This window comes from Colletes latitarsis, chromosome 2 (assembly GCF_051014445.1).
Source record: "Colletes latitarsis isolate SP2378_abdomen chromosome 2, iyColLati1, whole genome shotgun sequence".
In the NCBI taxonomy this organism is placed as follows: domain Eukaryota; kingdom Metazoa; phylum Arthropoda; class Insecta; order Hymenoptera; family Colletidae; genus Colletes; species Colletes latitarsis.
Genome location: NC_135135.1, coordinates 17125456 through 17142923, shown reverse-complemented (window position 1 = coordinate 17142923; position 17468 = coordinate 17125456). Strand labels below are relative to the sequence as shown.

The 17468-nt window shown below is 33.0% G+C and overlaps 4 protein-coding genes and 1 long non-coding RNA gene across 9 annotated transcripts; 2 read left to right on the top strand and 3 right to left on the bottom strand.

Annotated features, from left to right (window-relative positions):
• The first annotated feature begins 10 nt into the window (after window positions 1-10).
• On the top strand, window positions 11-6240 carry Reps (RALBP1 associated Eps domain containing). Of its 3 annotated transcripts, XM_076783283.1 has the most exons (6): window positions 11-305; window positions 427-743; window positions 2174-3416; window positions 3502-3566; window positions 3783-3990; window positions 4077-6240. In XM_076783283.1, the coding sequence occupies exons 2-6, from the start codon at window positions 570-572 to the stop codon at window positions 4259-4261; spliced, it is 1875 nt and encodes a 624-aa protein (XP_076639398.1). In that variant the 5' UTR covers window positions 11-305; window positions 427-569; the 3' UTR covers window positions 4262-6240. The 3 variants fall into 3 exon arrangements, with proteins under 3 accessions (XP_076639398.1, XP_076639399.1, XP_076639397.1); XM_076783284.1 differs by having other exon boundaries at window positions 11-743; window positions 3888-3990; XM_076783282.1 differs by having other exon boundaries at window positions 11-743.
• LOC143351598 (glyceraldehyde-3-phosphate dehydrogenase 1) lies at window positions 6075-9362 on the bottom strand. The gene is made up of 5 exons (XM_076783286.1): window positions 9301-9362; window positions 7807-7900; window positions 7486-7725; window positions 7141-7395; window positions 6075-7041 (listed from the first exon to the last, which is right to left on the bottom strand). The coding sequence occupies exons 2-5, from the start codon at window positions 7882-7884 to the stop codon at window positions 6613-6615; spliced, it is 1002 nt and encodes a 333-aa protein (XP_076639401.1). The 5' UTR covers window positions 7885-7900; window positions 9301-9362; the 3' UTR covers window positions 6075-6612.
• Window positions 9363-9614: 252 nt separating this feature from the next.
• Window positions 9615-11559, bottom strand: LOC143351597 (glyceraldehyde-3-phosphate dehydrogenase). Its single transcript, XM_076783285.1, has 7 exons — window positions 11402-11559; window positions 11198-11321; window positions 10881-10996; window positions 10442-10705; window positions 10144-10304; window positions 9879-10073; window positions 9615-9796 (listed from the first exon to the last, which is right to left on the bottom strand). Exons 1-7 carry the CDS (start codon window positions 11477-11479, stop codon window positions 9679-9681), a joined length of 1056 nt encoding a protein of 351 aa, XP_076639400.1. The 5' UTR covers window positions 11480-11559; the 3' UTR covers window positions 9615-9678.
• Window positions 11560-11841: 282 nt separating this feature from the next.
• On the top strand, window positions 11842-13842 carry LOC143351454 (uncharacterized). Its single transcript, XR_013081750.1, has 3 exons — window positions 11842-12085; window positions 12196-12392; window positions 12471-13842. It is a non-coding gene; the product is annotated as an uncharacterized LOC143351454 (long non-coding RNA).
• Window positions 13834-17354, bottom strand: LOC143351452 (putative hydroxyacid-oxoacid transhydrogenase, mitochondrial). 3 transcript variants are annotated; one of them, XM_076782951.1, is made up of 8 exons: window positions 17147-17354; window positions 16531-16639; window positions 15911-16174; window positions 15598-15830; window positions 15213-15446; window positions 14750-14912; window positions 14292-14573; window positions 13834-13987 (listed from the first exon to the last, which is right to left on the bottom strand). In XM_076782951.1, the coding sequence occupies exons 1-8, from the start codon at window positions 17197-17199 to the stop codon at window positions 13904-13906; spliced, it is 1422 nt and encodes a 473-aa protein (XP_076639066.1). In that variant the 5' UTR covers window positions 17200-17354; the 3' UTR covers window positions 13834-13903. The 3 variants fall into 3 exon arrangements, with proteins under 3 accessions (XP_076639066.1, XP_076639067.1, XP_076639068.1); XM_076782952.1 differs by lacking the exon at window positions 17147-17354 and having other exon boundaries at window positions 15911-16184; XM_076782953.1 differs by lacking the exon at window positions 17147-17354 and having other exon boundaries at window positions 15911-16158.
• Between the last annotated feature and the right edge of the window lie 114 nt (window positions 17355-17468).

Sequence of the window (17468 nt, the reverse complement as noted above, 5' to 3'; positions counted from 1 at the left end):
TGTTACCAGATCGAGCACCGGGTGCAGCACTAGTAACGCCTCATTCCACTTTCGCACACTATGTCGGATCGCGTGTACGTGAGATCATAGAGATCGAGAAAGAGGGCGAGTGTCAGTTTGTCCTTTCTCGACTCTTCGAAACTCAACGAGCTCACGCACACATGATCGGGCATAGTGTACGAAAGTGGAATGAGGAGTTCCTGGTGCACCCGGTGCCCGATCTAGTAACACTGGGTGAGAATAGTGTATCCGTATAGATTATAGGAATATCAAATGCCGAGGAACGGAAAGATGGCGGTCGAGCGGTAATTTCGCGATGCATGAGATATAGTTTATAAATGGGGTGTCTCACGTTCCCAAGGGATACGTCGAAGCCGTAATATTACCGTGCGATGTGACCACGCTGATCACTACCATCCCGTGCAGCAAACCGTGTCAAGAAGAACGGAAGGACAACGAAGCAGAAGGACGGTGAAGAGAGAAGGAGAGTGTAGAAAGAGAACGGGCACCCAGTTTATACGTAACGAGTGTCGAAGCGGTTCATTGCTCCGCTGTGACTTGTCGCCAAGATGGATTGGGAGTCAATCACGTTGGCGAACCTTCACCTGACGACTAACGAGAAACTGTACTACGAAACCATTTTCGGTCTTTTATACGAAAATGCTGACACCAAGAGTGTGCCGGTGATCAAAGTTGTCGAGCTGCTACACTCGTCGAATATACCAGGAGCTGTCGTGGCGAAGGTAAATTATGTTCACTCGATATGCATTAACCTATCAGCTGTTGGTTTTCTGTCATACTCGCGAGCAAAGTATCAAGACCATGGTATACGGTTAATTACGCCAAGGTGGGCGTTCAATGTGTCATAATGTGTCATGATGTCGGCAAATTATGGAAACTCTAGAAGGTTAGGTCTAAGCAAAGATCACAAGTGAATTATAAATTTTGTTGTTAAATAGCGATTGAATGCCTTTTAAAAATGATGCCTCTCCGCCTTTAACCAGTTCACTGTTTCTGACGAGTATACTCGTCTTGAAAAAAGTGCAATATTTTGTGTTATGACGAGTATATTCGTCATGAGTAATAAGTAGTGACAATTTGCACTTTAAATTGCAATTTTAGTGAAAACTAAAATATATTCGTAAACTTCAAGATGTTTGAAATATTTCGAGGCCTGTCGAAATAAATGGAACAAATAAAAGTTTAGAAATAATTAATATAAAAAAACCGTATATAATATGAATTATTTTTCGTAAATGTATCGTTGTCTTTTATTAGTCATTACAGAAGCAATTACGGATTCATATATTGTTTTAGACTATGCAATAAGTGGCGCGCCTGGTAATAAAAAACGGGATGAGGATCCTTTCGTTTCCTTTTACATGTATTCAAAAGGTGGCGTTTTTTGTTTTTTTTTCGTTCAAATGCAAAATATTTATGTTAATTTAAGTAAATAAATAAATGTGAGTAATGAAATAAAAAAATAAAAATCATTTTATTACAACCTAATTTCATATTACACATACTCTGTGTTTGACGAGTATACTCGTCATCGTTAAATTTGTGCGGCGCAATTTAGATACGCATTTTTCAAAGAGGTCGAAACAGTTAACTGGTTAAACAGAACATGAATTGAATTTAGATTTTTATAATAATTATTTGTAGAATATCGCTAAGACGTGTAGTATTAATTATCAATATGTATGACTATAAAATTAATTGACAACGTTAGTATTCGCATAAATTATGATAGTTTCCGAAAAAAACGTATATCTTTGAAATGAAATCCATTTATAACTTAACTTGACATAAGATGTTACCATGTATTGAACATCATTTTAATATGATACACATAAACATATTAAAAATTAATGATAAAATTAGCGAAAAACCCAAAATATTGAAACGATTTATATAATAAATAAAATTAATTTTATGTTAATGGCTCATAGTAAAGTACAGTTTTTCTTTTGGACTTGTCTTAATGTTGTTTGTTTTGTTTATAAACAAACTTGTCATATATGTTGTTTGTTTTGTTTTGTTTGAAATATACTGTCTAAAATACAGAGCTTATAAATCCTATATTAAAAGCATGACAATATTTTTAACCATATTCAACATAATTAAGAATGTTATAATTATTATTGCAAAATGATTGATTTTCATGCTTTAGATATTGGATATATGTGTTGGACTTGAAGCAGCATTCAATGGCAGTACTCATATTGGACAAAAACAATTTTATGTGCTGCTCAAACTGGTAGCAGCACATCAATCTGGGCTTAATATTCGTAAAGATATGATTACCAAGCCTTTGGATATCCGTTTACCTGATTTTATTTGGCCAAAATCAGAGGATGAAGATGACAGGAAGAGTTCTGATTCGAATAGGGCTGTAAAAGGTCGACGTCATGCTTCCGAAAGTACTACGGAAAGTGAAAGTGAAGCAGAATCTCCGCGGGAAACTGGTGGTAGTACAGATTCACCAACACCAACAAATAGTGTGATACCAGAGAGAAACAATGATATAGGTGGTGAAACAATATTAGACTCTGTATCTGGGGGTTGGCAGGGATTATCCGAAGAATCAAGACAGTTGTTAGGAACGGAAGAAGAAAGTTCGGAACGTCACAGTAGTGACGAAGGCGACGGGGATGGTGACTATTCTCTTTCACCAGTATGGATAATGACCGACGCGCAGCGTGACTATTATGCCAATCAATTTGCGCAGCTACAACTTGATCCTGACGGACTTTTAAAAGGTCATATTGCTAGAACATTTTTTAAAAAGTCTGGACTTCCTTTGCACGAACTTAGTCATATTTGGCGGCTGGCAGATATAACCAAGGATGGGGCATTGAGTTTAAAAGAATTTTTTGTAGCCATGCATCTTGTTGTATTACGAAGAAATCATGTACCTCTTCCTGACGCGTTACCTCCAGCCTTATTAATCCCATTACTTAAAGAAAAGAGTCATCCTGTTCCACAAAAAAGTCCACCAAATTCTGTAGGTACTTGTGAAAAAAATAAAGAATGGACAAAATTTGTGGACTCACCAACTGGAACTAGCAGTTCTCTCACTATCCCTGGTCTGCAGCTAGTAAATTTCGATTTTCAAAAGTCGGCCGTCGAAAGAGATCCTAAAATTTTACATCCTGTACCACTACGTTTAACACCTGAAGCAGCTATACTTGCCTCTGGAGCAAATGGCAATAGTAATAGCTGTACCACGTTAGGGGACGAGGATCTTCAACATACCGCAGCATCGTTGATGCAACGACCTCTCATGAAGAAACCACCCGCATCTGTTGAAGAGGGTATAATTGCAACTCCAAAGAAGGAACCACCGCCTCCACCACCACCCAGACCCTATAGGACACACGCAAGAAGTTCTAGTCTTGATCTTAATAAATTAGGTACATATCACTACCAATACTCGGCAATACTTTTTACTCATGGCTGTGAAGGAATTCACATTTCAAAATCTGCACACTCTTGTAGGGAAGAATGGTCAAAGTTTCCTTGGACAACCTCCACTGGTTCCACCAAGAATCTCTCCTGGAATCGTAAGTGTTTACTTTTAAGCCATTCAAGTATTAAGCAACTAAACCAACATTATTATGGACAAGACTCGTGTTTAATTAAGCTGCCTATTATGGATCTGCACAGTAGATATCCCAGACATTTTACATGTTATATGTAATTATATGGATTCAGAATATTAGAAAACATAGACAAAATTGTTGCTATAAAGAAAAATTTGTCATATATCTCAACTACAGACTTCACCTCGTAAATTGGTTGGACAAAAGAGTGAGGGAGAGGGACAAAAAACCCTAAGTGAAAATCAAGATTTTGTTGCTGATTTTTCTCACTTTTCTCCAAAGACCGAACTACCTGAAAATCCACATTTGGAAACCGTTACATCGCAATCACAGCAATTTACCGGTGTCTGTGGTGCATTTCATATTTATAGAAAACCTAGTCCGAGTAAGTTGCATATTTCTTTTTGATTCAACTTTTAAGAAATTTCTGTGGATTTAAACAACTTTATCTCCATTTTTTTTTCTCTCAAGAACGAGAAGGAGGAGAGGAAGACCCTCCTAAGGACGAGGTAGAAGAGTCAAAGAAGTTAACTTTACAAGAATTGCGAGAAAAGAACGCAGAATTACGATTAGTTTGTGAAGAATTAACACGAGAATTAGCCAGCGCACTCCAGGAACGTATAAACCTTCGTGCAAAACTCTTACTTTTAACATGATGTAATCTGTTACCATTTGTAAACGCTCCAAACTGTGAAGTACCGATTTTTCCTAAATTCATCGTAATCCATGTATTTGATATATCATTCTAGTGTAGAATTTTTCCTTTTTCGATGAAATCTTGTATATTCATAATAATTAGCGTAACCAAAAGTTAATATTACAAAACAGATATCAATAGAAACTATATAAAATCTATCAGAAGAATTGACTATTCGATCTGTTTCCATTGATGTTAGTGGATGTTTAAAATATCAGTTGTATTTTTAACCCTTTGCGATCACAAAGCGCTCGGGTAATCGTATTCAGCTGATCGTAATTATTTTCGAGTAACTGACGTAATACATTAATCGATTATATAATGCGATTAAAGATTTAATTTTCAGAATTAATCATGACTAAGGTTAGTAAAATACTAAAATTAGTCCTCACAACAAGTTACGACTAGTTAAACTGTCGTTTAGAACGATTATCGATTGGTGATCGAAGTAATCGTAAATCGCTCTTGACGAAACTGTAACTTTACATAATGCATTACTGCCAAATTATTTGAAATTACTACCTTGATTAACATTAATTTTATAATTTGTAAAAGATAAAGACAATTAACTAGCGTGATGATTATTGCCGAACCGCTAAGGGTTAATATACTATAATGGTACATATTAATAAGGTTATAGACATTTAAGTTGCATTTCATTAAAAAAGTAGACGTTTTCGCGATAATTGAAAATATTAAATGTTACGGTAAAATTTCTTATGGTTACGCTATGATTCATGTATAATCCTTTTACGCCAGCAATTCCAGTATGCATTAATAAGTGCATGAGTCAAGTACCATAGTACATCTGCCACTTTCTAACATTCAAATGTTACAGCATTTTAATATTCAATTCCTTTTGAGAACTTATATTTTTTATGCATAGTACTGTGCTAAATTGCTAAAATATAGTTCTTTGTATATATAAGAATCTTTAAAGTTGAATGTTTACATCAAGCAATAGTGAAAGAGCTTGATAATTATTGTAAACTGCAAATTTATTATAGAAACATATTGTAAAAACGAGTGATAGATGTTTATTGTTTACGACAAACAAAATGAAACTGTATTTTCGTATCGCTGTACAATCAAATTTTTCACAGCATGGCATATAGTCGAGAATCGGTATTCCTGAAAAAGTGTTACAATGTATTTCATTTCGTGATAGTAACTGTACATAGTCAATAGAATTTAGAACAAGGAATGAGAGAAAATGAAGTCTGCAGGAACAGAACATTCAGAGAATAAATATACTTTGAAAAAAAAAAATGTTAATATCCTAAATCAATTTACGTGTTGCTCTACTTTTGCTTTACTTCACATATTATTTAATGTACTGCTTTTAATCTTAAAACAAAAAATATCACACCATATAATTTGCTATTTTGCTTACAAGGATTATATGAATATTATATTACATTGACATACAGACAAGCTCGATAGATCATTATAACCAGCAATAATTTAACATTGCTAAGAAAAGTTAAATGACAGGTAATTCCTTGTGCCATACAATACAACATATTAATAATATTAATAGCATAGCCGCTATCAATGGCTAACAAATAATACTGTCCTGACGTTAAAACTGTTTAAGAGATAAATGTTTCAATCAACAATTATATGAAAAAATCTTTTTCTAAATGTATAAACGTTGTGTAAAAATTATATAAAATTAATTGTTAATTTACTTATTCCTTTTATTCGTGTAATCCTGTAAAAATGTAACTATATATGCAGATAAACAAACGTCTGTGAAATAAAACAACCTCTTAGTTTCATAACAATTTTTATTGGTGTCAATGAGTGATAAATAATATTAATGTTACAAAAAGGAATCATAAATATTTTTATGTCCCTTTTGCGAATGTTGATAGAATGAATATAAATCGGATAGTTGTAACATATATTACTTGCATTTATGATATAACACAAAAATACAATAATTTATGTTACACATTTAGCCGTGTACCTTACATACGTGTATGTTCTACTTGCAACTATATTTTTAAATCAATAACGAATAGATTTGAAAACTGTAAACTGAAATTTGAGTGTTATAACAAATCCTAGTCTACTTATTTTGTACTGATTTTGGCGACAGATGTCTATACAACATTAGTTGTAGTTGCATTACCTGTGCAAGAACATATGTATGCTAAGTACCCTTTTTCTTTTACATCTTCGACTTTTGTTTCAAAAAAGCTACTGGCTAAACATAACGTTATTTAATCTGAAATATCCATGCAACGATATACATCATATGGACAAATTCATGAGTGTATTACACATGGGCATGTGAAAAACTGTTTAGTTGTCCTTTGTTTGTATATACTTAATCAAATCAACCACGCGGTTAGAGTAACCGTATTCGTTGTCGTACCACGAAATTAATTTAACGAAATTGTCGTTCAAAGGTATGCCGGCTTTAGCATCAAAAATACTGGAGTGGTTATCACCAATGAAATCAGAAGACACTACCTCATCTTCTGTGTATCCTAAAACTCCTTTCAAAGGTCCTTCAGAGGCTTCCTTCACCTTAGCTTTAATAGCATCATAGGTTGCAGGTTTGGCAAGTCGAACTGTCAAATCAACAACAGACACATTGTGTACTGGTACACGGAAAGCCATACCAGTTAGCTTTCCATTAAGAGCTGGAATGACTTTGCCAACAGCTTTGGCTGCTCCAGTGGCAGCAGGAATAATGTTTTGCGCAGCGCCACGTCCATCGCGCCACAACTATTAGATAATTAAAAAGAAAAAAAAAACATGTTTAATGCAACGAAAATATTAATTATGTATGTGAAAAATCGAGTAGCACAAAAATGTTTTACATACTTTGCCAGAGGGACCATCAACAGTCTTCTGGGTAGCTGTGATAGCATGTACAGTAGTCATAAGACCTTCAACAATTTCGAAATTATCATGGACAACCTTAGCAAGGGGAGCTAGACAATTGGTAGTGCAAGAAGCATTGGAGATGACTTTGAAGCTTGGGTCATAAGCCTCTAAGTTAACACCAACAACAAACATAGGTGCATCAGCTGATGGTGCAGAAATAATGACTTTCTTAGCACCACCTTCCAAATGAGCCTGTAAAAACATTAAATATGTTTCATATAAGAAATTTGTTCTAAAAGCTATGTATCAATAGTATTAACAATTATGCAAATTTTTACATACGGAAGCCTTGTCAATAGTAGTGAAGACACCGGTTGACTCTACAACATATTCAGCACCAGCCTTTGCCCATGGAATGGATTTTGGGTCACGTTCACTGAATACAGCAATTTTATTGCCATTAACAACTAAGCAACCATTTTCGGCTTTAACTTCTCCCTTGAATTTGCCATGAGTAGAATCATATTTGAACATGTATACCATGTAGTCCAATCCAATGAAAGGATCATTGACTGCAACAACCTATTACAATTATAATAATTAATATAACATTGAAAATAAAAAAATGATAAAACGTATTTAATTATCAAAATTATTACACACCTGGGCACCTTTTTCAATAGAGGCCCTAAGTACGAGACGACCGATACGGCCGAATCCGTTAATTCCAATTTTACTCATGTCGGTTGTTGTGCAACTAGAAAATTTTTTATACAAGATTCTTGAATCAACTGATAATTTCTGTGTTATTGGGGTAAGTATTTGACGGAAATATAATATAATTAATTTCATTATGAACAATGGTTTCTTTAAACAAGGTCAATATTTTTGTTGATATAAGATTTCGGTATTGGTTATGTCTCCTATATTAAAATTAGGTGGGTATTATAAATCTTGTTTAATTCTATAGTCCATGTTGCATATACCAATGTATAATAATTTCAATTGTTTGGTTACTAGTAATAACTGTGCTATTTAGTTATAAAAATTAAAAATAAATTTAAATTAAAAATCGAAAATGAATATTGAAAAATTCAAATATTAATTTGTGGTACAAGAGTTCATATATTCTCAAAGGTCACTCAAGGTTAAAAAGTATGGCAGCTTTCATCTTCGAACTTGTCCTTGAAGTCGAACGTGACCTTTTTCACGTATAGTGCAATCGGACGATTACAATCGACATAACCATTTTTAGTTTGTACATTATTAGGGCAAAATATATTTTATATTTGTAATAATATGCAGTTACATAATTTGACGTAATAATGAGTAATAAAAAAAGCAGCAGTAGAATATGTTGAATTTTACAATGATATACGACATATTATTGGGACATTTCCAAATTTCATAATTTATTATAATTACAATATTTCCTAATTATAAAATAAAAACATTATGTTTGGACATATCTTTTATAAATAGAAACTAATGTTCAATTAAATACAAGAAATATAAATTTTATAATTTTGTCTTCAATTTCTATATGAAGTCATAATTACTAAACACTTAAAGTGGGCAGTATTATCTTACTGATCAATAATTTCTGCAGTATGAAAAAAAAGACTAGACTATATACGTCACATTTGCAAATTAATATAAATTTTTTGCAAATTGTATGACTTATAATATTTACACATATCTATCAAGATATTTAAAAGCTAACCAAGTAGGTATAAAGTTTCTTTGTATTGCAAATGGAACTACATGAGAAATAAAATTAAACGAAATTCTAATCGAAAGAAATGTCTTTGTCTAGAAGTGAATTCCGCATGGAGTTTAGTAATGGAGAATTTTTCACAGATTAGCCAAATTCTGAATCTACCAATGTATGAATTATTGCGATACTCATTTTGAATGACGTCATATCAGCCGGTGTAGATGATACGTGTATGCACATGCTATGAAATTCCAGTTATAAGCCGGAACAATCTCGATTTCTATTTTGTGCGTAATGGATACAACCATGATAATGATCAGAGTATAATTGATAAACTATTGAACGCATTAAAGCAGAGATATACGGTGAAAATCTACTCATTTTACAAAAACACACTAACGAAATCGGTTAAAGAAGAAGTAAAAATTTGGAATACTCACATGAAAAAGATCCGTACGCTACGATTACCACAGAAGCAGTGTCATTTGAAGGGCAGAAAACGGTAATATAACCGGCGTCAGTTTAGGTGTATGCGCCGTAACAGTTTTTTACTTTCGTGTATCATCGACTAAACTCGGATCACGTGAGTAACGGTCTTATTGACGTGTCTATGAACCGCTAAATTCAAACTCTTCTTCATTCGAAACATTTAAATAAATTTGGTACTAATTAAAAATCATGATGTTTATGAAAACAATTATATTCTTAAATTATATCAAATATAATTAAATATGTATAAATTAGATATCACAATCATTTCATGTCAAAAATAGTACAAATATAATCTTGCAATATATTTTGATATAACGAACGAAGTATTAATTTTCGTTTTCTTCTACATTTTCTGAGACCACTGGTACTTCACCAGAATCAACCTTAAACATGTATTGCACCAGATCTATCACACGATGAGCATAACCGTATTCATTATCGTACCTGTAAACATTTAGATTTGTTATTTAAGTATTATAGTTTATACTTTTTGTAGAATATAAAATATTAAGTATAATAAAACTACCAGGCAACAATTTTGATGAATGTACTTGTTTGAGGAATACCAGCTTTCGCGTCGAAAATACACGAATAAATCGTCTTATTGAAATCAGATGATACACAATCATCATCTGTATAACCCAGGATCTCTTTTAAATCAGTTTCTGATGCTACTTTCATTACTTCTTTTATTTCGTCATATGTTGTTGGTTTATTGACTCTGATATTGATTATACATGACATAGTAATTAAAGTTTGACAATTTATTTCATATATTGTTCTTATGTTACCTAAAAGTCATATCACATAAAGAAACATTCGGAATTGGTACTCTGAAAGCTATTGCAGAAATCTTGCCCTTGAGTTCAGGAATAATTTTATCTAATGACTTAGCTGCACCAGAGGATGTTGGAATAATATTTTGGAGAGCACCTCTGCCATCTCTCCATAACTGTGATGTGGATGAAATTATAATTTATCTTGTTATAATAGTATAATGGAACTTAAAACAAATCCAGCCTAATAACTATTATTAAAAATAATGACACTAAATTTAATAGTTATGATAAGAAATATGATTATTATTACTTTTCCTCTTTCTATAGGACCATCTAAAGTTCTTTGTGATGATGTTAAAGCATGTACACTGGTGATCATTACTTCAATAACTTCAAACTTGTCATGCATCACTCGAATGATTGGTGCTGCACAATTTGTTGTGCAAGAGGCAGCTGACACTATTTTACTTTTTTGTGGATCATAACAAGTGTGATTTACACCATAAACCATCATTTGTGCATCAATTGAAGGTGCAGTAATAATCACTCTTTTAGCTCCACCATCCATATGTAACTAAAGTAAAGTAGACATTTATCATTATATACTCTATACATAGTGTATCTATAATTATGATATGATAAATAAGGTGATAATTTATCCTAATTGGATTACATTATAGTGTGATGTTTTAAATATTTATCACAATGAAAAATACTAAATAAGGGAAGATAATAATTTCATTTCTTACACCTGCTTTCTCTAAAGTATTAAATACACCAGTAGCTTCAATTACATAGGTTACACCTGCATCTTTCCACTTTATTTTACATGGATTTTTTTCTTGTGAAGTTGCAATTTTTTTATCTTCAATAAGAAAAGACTTGATTTAATTGGTAATATATTCAGTTTGGAAGTTATAGGATATATTAGGATGCGACATCAATTACGACATTTTAAATTATTTAATCAAATTACTTTTGTTTAACAACTAACTTCGTAAACTTTGATATAAATTATCTTATTAATTATCGAAGGATCAAATAACGTAAAAAATATTACATATACCTGCAACAATAATAGATCCATTTTCACATTCTAATCTTAATGGATAAGTTCCATGAGTTGAATCATATTTAAACAAGTATATCATGTAGTCGGTCGTAATATATGGATCGTTAATCAACGTAACCTAATAAAACGTATAATTACTTTGTGTCTGATTGATATATGTACATAGAAAGTGTACATATCTTAAATTGTTAATATTACTTCAATATTCTTTTCTATGCAAGCACGAAGACACATTCTTCCTATTCTACCAAATCCATTAATTCCTACAGTTGCCATAATTTGATGATATTCGGTATAATTAGTAATTAAATATTATTGATATTGAGTTGAGATACTTTTAAATTGAATGCAGATTTTGTATTCCATCTATTCAGTTGCTACAAGCATCTAAAAATCAACAGTGTGAAGTGTTTGCAAAGATGTGTTAATATAAAATTATATAAAATGTTGCGATGAAATATATTTAAAATTGGACAACTTTTACATTTAAATATGTGGTTAACCGACTTTCTATCAGTATTCTCCAATAATAGAGGTGACATGAGTACCAATGAATGAGAAACCCTGATTTGAGCTAAACGATCCGTGTCCTTTCATAATATTCGAAATTCAACGTAGCCTTGCTTTGAGTGAGAATCGTAAATTCCGTATATTACATTCCTTTTTTTTTTGTAAACGTACGTTATTACTATCATTGTGAAATACGAAGTTACTCGATATCGAGAGACAAACATCAACATTGGTAGTGGTGAAATTAATCCCAACGCGTTATTCACTCGTCAGTCTCGTATTTGCGGTAAGGGAAGTCGGTTCGAAATGGTATCAGAAAAGCCCGGATAAACGTTTATCGAAAAGTTATCTTTCCTCTACAAAAGTTCGATGGTAAGTTAATCACAATCTTTAACTAAAATATTTGTATTCATATTTGCACGGTTTAAAAAAATGTTGGAAATCATTTAAGAAATTTTCGTAACGTTACTACATACTTGCAGCGAGAAATGGAATACATATGTATACATATAAATCTTAGGTATTAAATGAAAAGAATTTTGTAACTAAGAAGAATTTTCAATGAGTTTCAAAAAAAAAAATATACATATAAGCACGCGTGAAATATTTGTGAAACATGGAAGGTCGACTACACGAGGTTAAAGTAAAAAAAAAATTGCAGGTCTTTTCATATCGTAAGGTAATTCATATAACATATATCAATAATTAAATTAATTAATTTCATTAAATTACTGTGAATTATTACTGTGAATTTCAGAATAACCATTTCTAATGATTACGAATAATATTAAACAATCGATAGCATTGATTAGAAGGAACGAAATTTTTAAAAATCCATTAAAACAAATGGCAATTTCAACGCGCAAAAATACAAGGAATATATTTTCTATTGCATGTGAAAAATGTGATTAGGGTATAATATGACGAAAGGGAAGAAGGAAAAGGGAAAGATATTTGCATTAACGAAGCAAAGGTCGATTTTATTTATCTCGTGAACGTGAATCATCGTGATTGCTCTGAGAAATATTCATCATAGTAAAACAGGTCAGTTGTATTATTTTCTTCCAAATGAAAAGCAATAGAAAATATATACGGTATTATGGCACATATCCACAAATCTAAATATCGTTTTTGTATATACAAAAATCGTGCAATACGAACATTGAGTTTTCTAAATACACGCGACGTATTTAGTAAAATCATGTCGTACAGCATAAATGATATTTGTATATTTCAGTGATATGGCATTTGTGCAAATACTGTATTTATATTTATATGCTTGGATTTTGGAAAGAAAAAACATGTTAACAAATTTGATGTAAAATATATTTCTAAAAGTAATTGCACGATGTTTTGTCGAAACTTAAATCATACGATACGATAGACAAAATTGTCGTATCCTTAGAATCGATATTATAACGTTACGGTCTAATATTCAATCTCAATTTCTAGTAATTATGTCAGTTTCAAGTTTCCTACATTTTTCGACGGTATGTACTCTAAGTAAAATTAATTGTCCCCGGGAAATTTTCGTGGCGAGTACTTTTCGTCGTCTTAGCGAATACGTAATTTCTTTTGCATGATAAAATTTGACTGCTTCAGATGTGAATTAAAATCTGTGGCTCTAACGTTCGGTTTTCGATTTAAAAATATAGTATTATAGTTTTCAATTTTAATGATTAATTTACATATACGATGTTTTGACGTAGGTGATCGTATCACATATTCTTCGACAGTTTATTAATAATTACATCGTCGACAAATAGAACTCATCGATCTCGGAGGTCCTTTTCATCGTTGCTGCAACGATGAACGCTTTGTAAAGGACTTTTCGATAAGATGACTTCATAAATATTGTCAACTACACGTTCGAACGCGCACAAAACGTTTGTACATTTCCTCGTAAGTTAACAGCCGATTTAATATATATTATATAATTATTTGTCAATGTTTTTCATACATATTATTTTATTCTTGGTTTTCGATTATTTGTTTAAGGTAATAAGTTTTTAAAACGATCACGCTTTATATAATTGTTTAACATCGCGAATTAGTAAGTAGATTTAGCGTTTATTCAAGAAAAATGGGTTCAAGAATAAGAAACGTCGCATGAAATATAATTCTGTAAAAAAATAAATTTTTATTCGTTACCCTTTTTCGGATCAATATTAGCAATAATATTGCTTCTTCTTAATAAATTGTAAATGAATTTTCAAATAATTGCGTAAGATCCTCCTCGGACTGTTCTCTTGGCGCTAACTTTGTAATGCGATGCTGTAAGTAATAAATAAGAAAATTATATTCGTGGGATGTGTAATTATAAAATGTATCTATATGTATATATAAATTGTTCTATAATATGTTTTCGCGGATGAATAATACGGTATAAGATTATAAAAATATGTATCATTAATATCACAATTATGAATTCGTCATAGATACGAGTATACGATGTTAAAAACATGGCGAATTTATTAAATTGTAATAATAATATGTATAGTGACCAATAAATCACTATTCCAAAGTTTGTCTAATCTTATTCGATCGATTCTAGTAAAAACAAAATGGTAATGCTTACTTGCGGCAGTGTACCCTGAACTAACGTGGGAATGTCTTCTTTCTTGAATCCCAGTTCCGTCAAACCGTTTTCGACTTTCATCAGCCTCATGTATTCTTTCACAGTATCCGATAGTATCTTACCTGCGTCTTCTTTTTTTGCTCGTTTGACATCAGCACCGAGTAATTCCGCGGCTTCCAGGTGCCTTTCTGGACACGCGTTTCCAGTGAACAAGAATACAGCCGGTGCCGATATAACAACCGAAAGACCGTGTGGCACTATAGGATGGTCGTTGCTATAACCCTGCAATTATGTAACCTTTTCTAGTATATCGTTAAAAATCATATAAAGTGCCATAAAATTTCATAACTGCGTCACGTCGTTTTCAATCGATATTGTTACAGACAAACATCCCGTATTAAGTTTTATTATTAAATATAGATTACTTAGTATAGATTAGATTATTTAGTACAGATTACCAAAGGTTGGAAGCTTCGCACGTTTCCGCTAATGGGATAAGATAGTCCGTGACAAAGGTGAACACCGGCATTACCGAATCCAACTCCCGCCATAGTGCTTGCAAGGTGCATATTACTTCTAGCCTCGAGGTCGTCTTGGTTGTAAACTGCTCTTTCAAAGTACCTACGCGAAAATAAATATATGTAAATACTATTCACGGAACGTCATAATTTTAATTCTAATTTTACTGTTTGCTGAATCAGTGTATTTTCTATTTGCTGTTGCTCGCGAAAGCATTGGAACGCTTAAATTCGTTGCAAAATAAAATTTTCTTTCGGAGAACAGAAATATCGTTCGATTCGCAGACTTATCGTGTGCTAAATACAACATTTTTATAACGTTAGAACAAGAAATGTGATATACTTCCCAAACGAATTAATACGGTAACCTTTTGCGAACGAATATCTGAATCGCTGTATTTACTTGCGCATAGTTTGAAGAGCATATTTTGCCCAAACATCGCTAACAGGATTACTGCCCTGGTAGGCCGGTCTCAGAATTGGATTCGTAGGACAGGGTGTCCTTTCTGTGTATGGTATGGCAGTGAAAGATTCGAGGGCATGACAAAGTACATCGAATCCGGAATAAGCGCAGACCCTTTCCGGCATCGTCAGCGTATGCTTTGGATCGATAAGGCCCAAGGTGGGTCTTAGGGCTCTGTTGGTGAAAACACATATTCGGATATTATTGCATATTTAAAATAACATTTAAATTAACTTCTTAGATCTTAAAATAAATTTTAAAATTAGCCTTTTCTCTCTTAAGCTATCCTAAAGTCGCTACTGTGAGCTTGCAGATAATGATTTACCTATTAGCAATTCCAGTTTTCGCTTTAAGGGGTCGATAATCGAAGATAGTAACACCGGTAGTTTCCGAACCAGTGCCCGACGTAGTCGGTACTGCGATCAGTGGTTTCAATGGCACTATGACTGGTTTACCTTTGCCAATGGGCGCGTTTACGTAATCCAGAAATTCTGCTTCTGGATCACAGCTGTAAAGATTTGCTGCTTTACAGGTGTCCATCACCGAACCACCCCCAACCTAGTAAAACGTGAATTTTATATTTATATCGAGGGTTTCTTTTCCTACTTGATTAATTACATTGTTCCCTAGCTCCTTACAGCTATAAAAGCATCGAATTTCCCGCGTTTAGCATACTGGATGGAATCTTCGAGACTCTGTTCCGTAGGTTCTACGCGCACTTTGTCGTAGACCTCGAACCCGATGCCAGATTTCGTAAGACTGTCCATGGCGGTCTTAACAGGCGGCAGATTCGCTAAATTTGGATCCGTCATCAAGCACACCTTCTTTGCGCCCAAATTTTGCATGTCTAGGCCCAGTTCTCTGGTAACGCCGACGCCATATCGTACTGTGGAACAGGCCATCTGCAATTACCTTCAATATTTATTGCAACGAAATTAATCAAACGCATCGAATGTGTCGATTTCGTTTCTGTAAGCTCGAATTTCTGTGTTATTTTTATATCTCGTTGAGTAAAACGAATCAATATCGAGGGTGTGCTTCCATGGAAACGTCTTTATTCGCAATCTCAGTAGAGAATTACGTAAATTAAATTATTACCAAAAATGTTTACGCGGTGTTTCGTTATCTCGGTACATCGACTAAATCAATATTTGCATTTCGTAATCGTAAGATCTATCGCATAATTAATGATTATCGTATAACCAGGTATCATTATTTTATATTTATGATCTTCGTGCCAAATTTCGGGAATGCATACCTCGAAAGCGTATTCTTTCGTGGGCGTAGCATTTGCGACTGTGCTACGAGCTTTTCCTAACTCATGGCTTGTCGTGCCCTCCAGATTTCCATGAGCCGGGCATTTACATCTACAAAAATAATAATTTCAATGTTTAAGGAATCTACATTTTGTATATACTTAATTTTTAATGTCACATAATTCGAATTATATAGGGCAACGGAGATAAAGCCACGACTAATTCAAAATAAACTATTTGTATACAATGTTCGATAATTTCTTGTTTTTCTTAATGAGAGTTTAACAGGTCAATCTTACGTCAATTCCTTGAGTAATCGATTGCATGAAATATTAGAAACAGTTCTATTAGATGTAAATGGTTCGCTGATAAATATATGATAAAAAATATATATGCACATGTATATACATAATGTATTGAATATTTTGTTATATGTAAATATATAATATGCACGTATATACAAATCTTTTACTACAACGTGCCATTGACATCACAAATATTCACAAATTTTGTATCAAGCTAATTATAATATCGATGCCACCGTTACACAAGCGTTTCATAACACGAGTCCGCTTTAAATGTCACGTCTCCAGAAATCCATTATCAGTGGTTACTTACGACTGAGCGGAAATAACTTGTAACAGCTCCACGACGCGTTTTCTGGGAAACATTTTTCGCTAATACGAACAATAATGATCAAGGAGTTCACTGATTTACAGACAAATTATCGATCAAAAGCGCGTGGGTTTTCGTCGTCGATTTCTCGTGCTCTGTTTTACATTAACTGACCGAGTACCCTCTCCTTCCATTCTTGTTATTCACTGTATGCGACGAGATAATTCCACATGGACAATGTCAGCAGTGCCGTATCAATTTTACTGTTCACATTCCTAAAAGGAAGCAAATTGTTTAATGAATTTAAAATATCGTTCTTTATTGC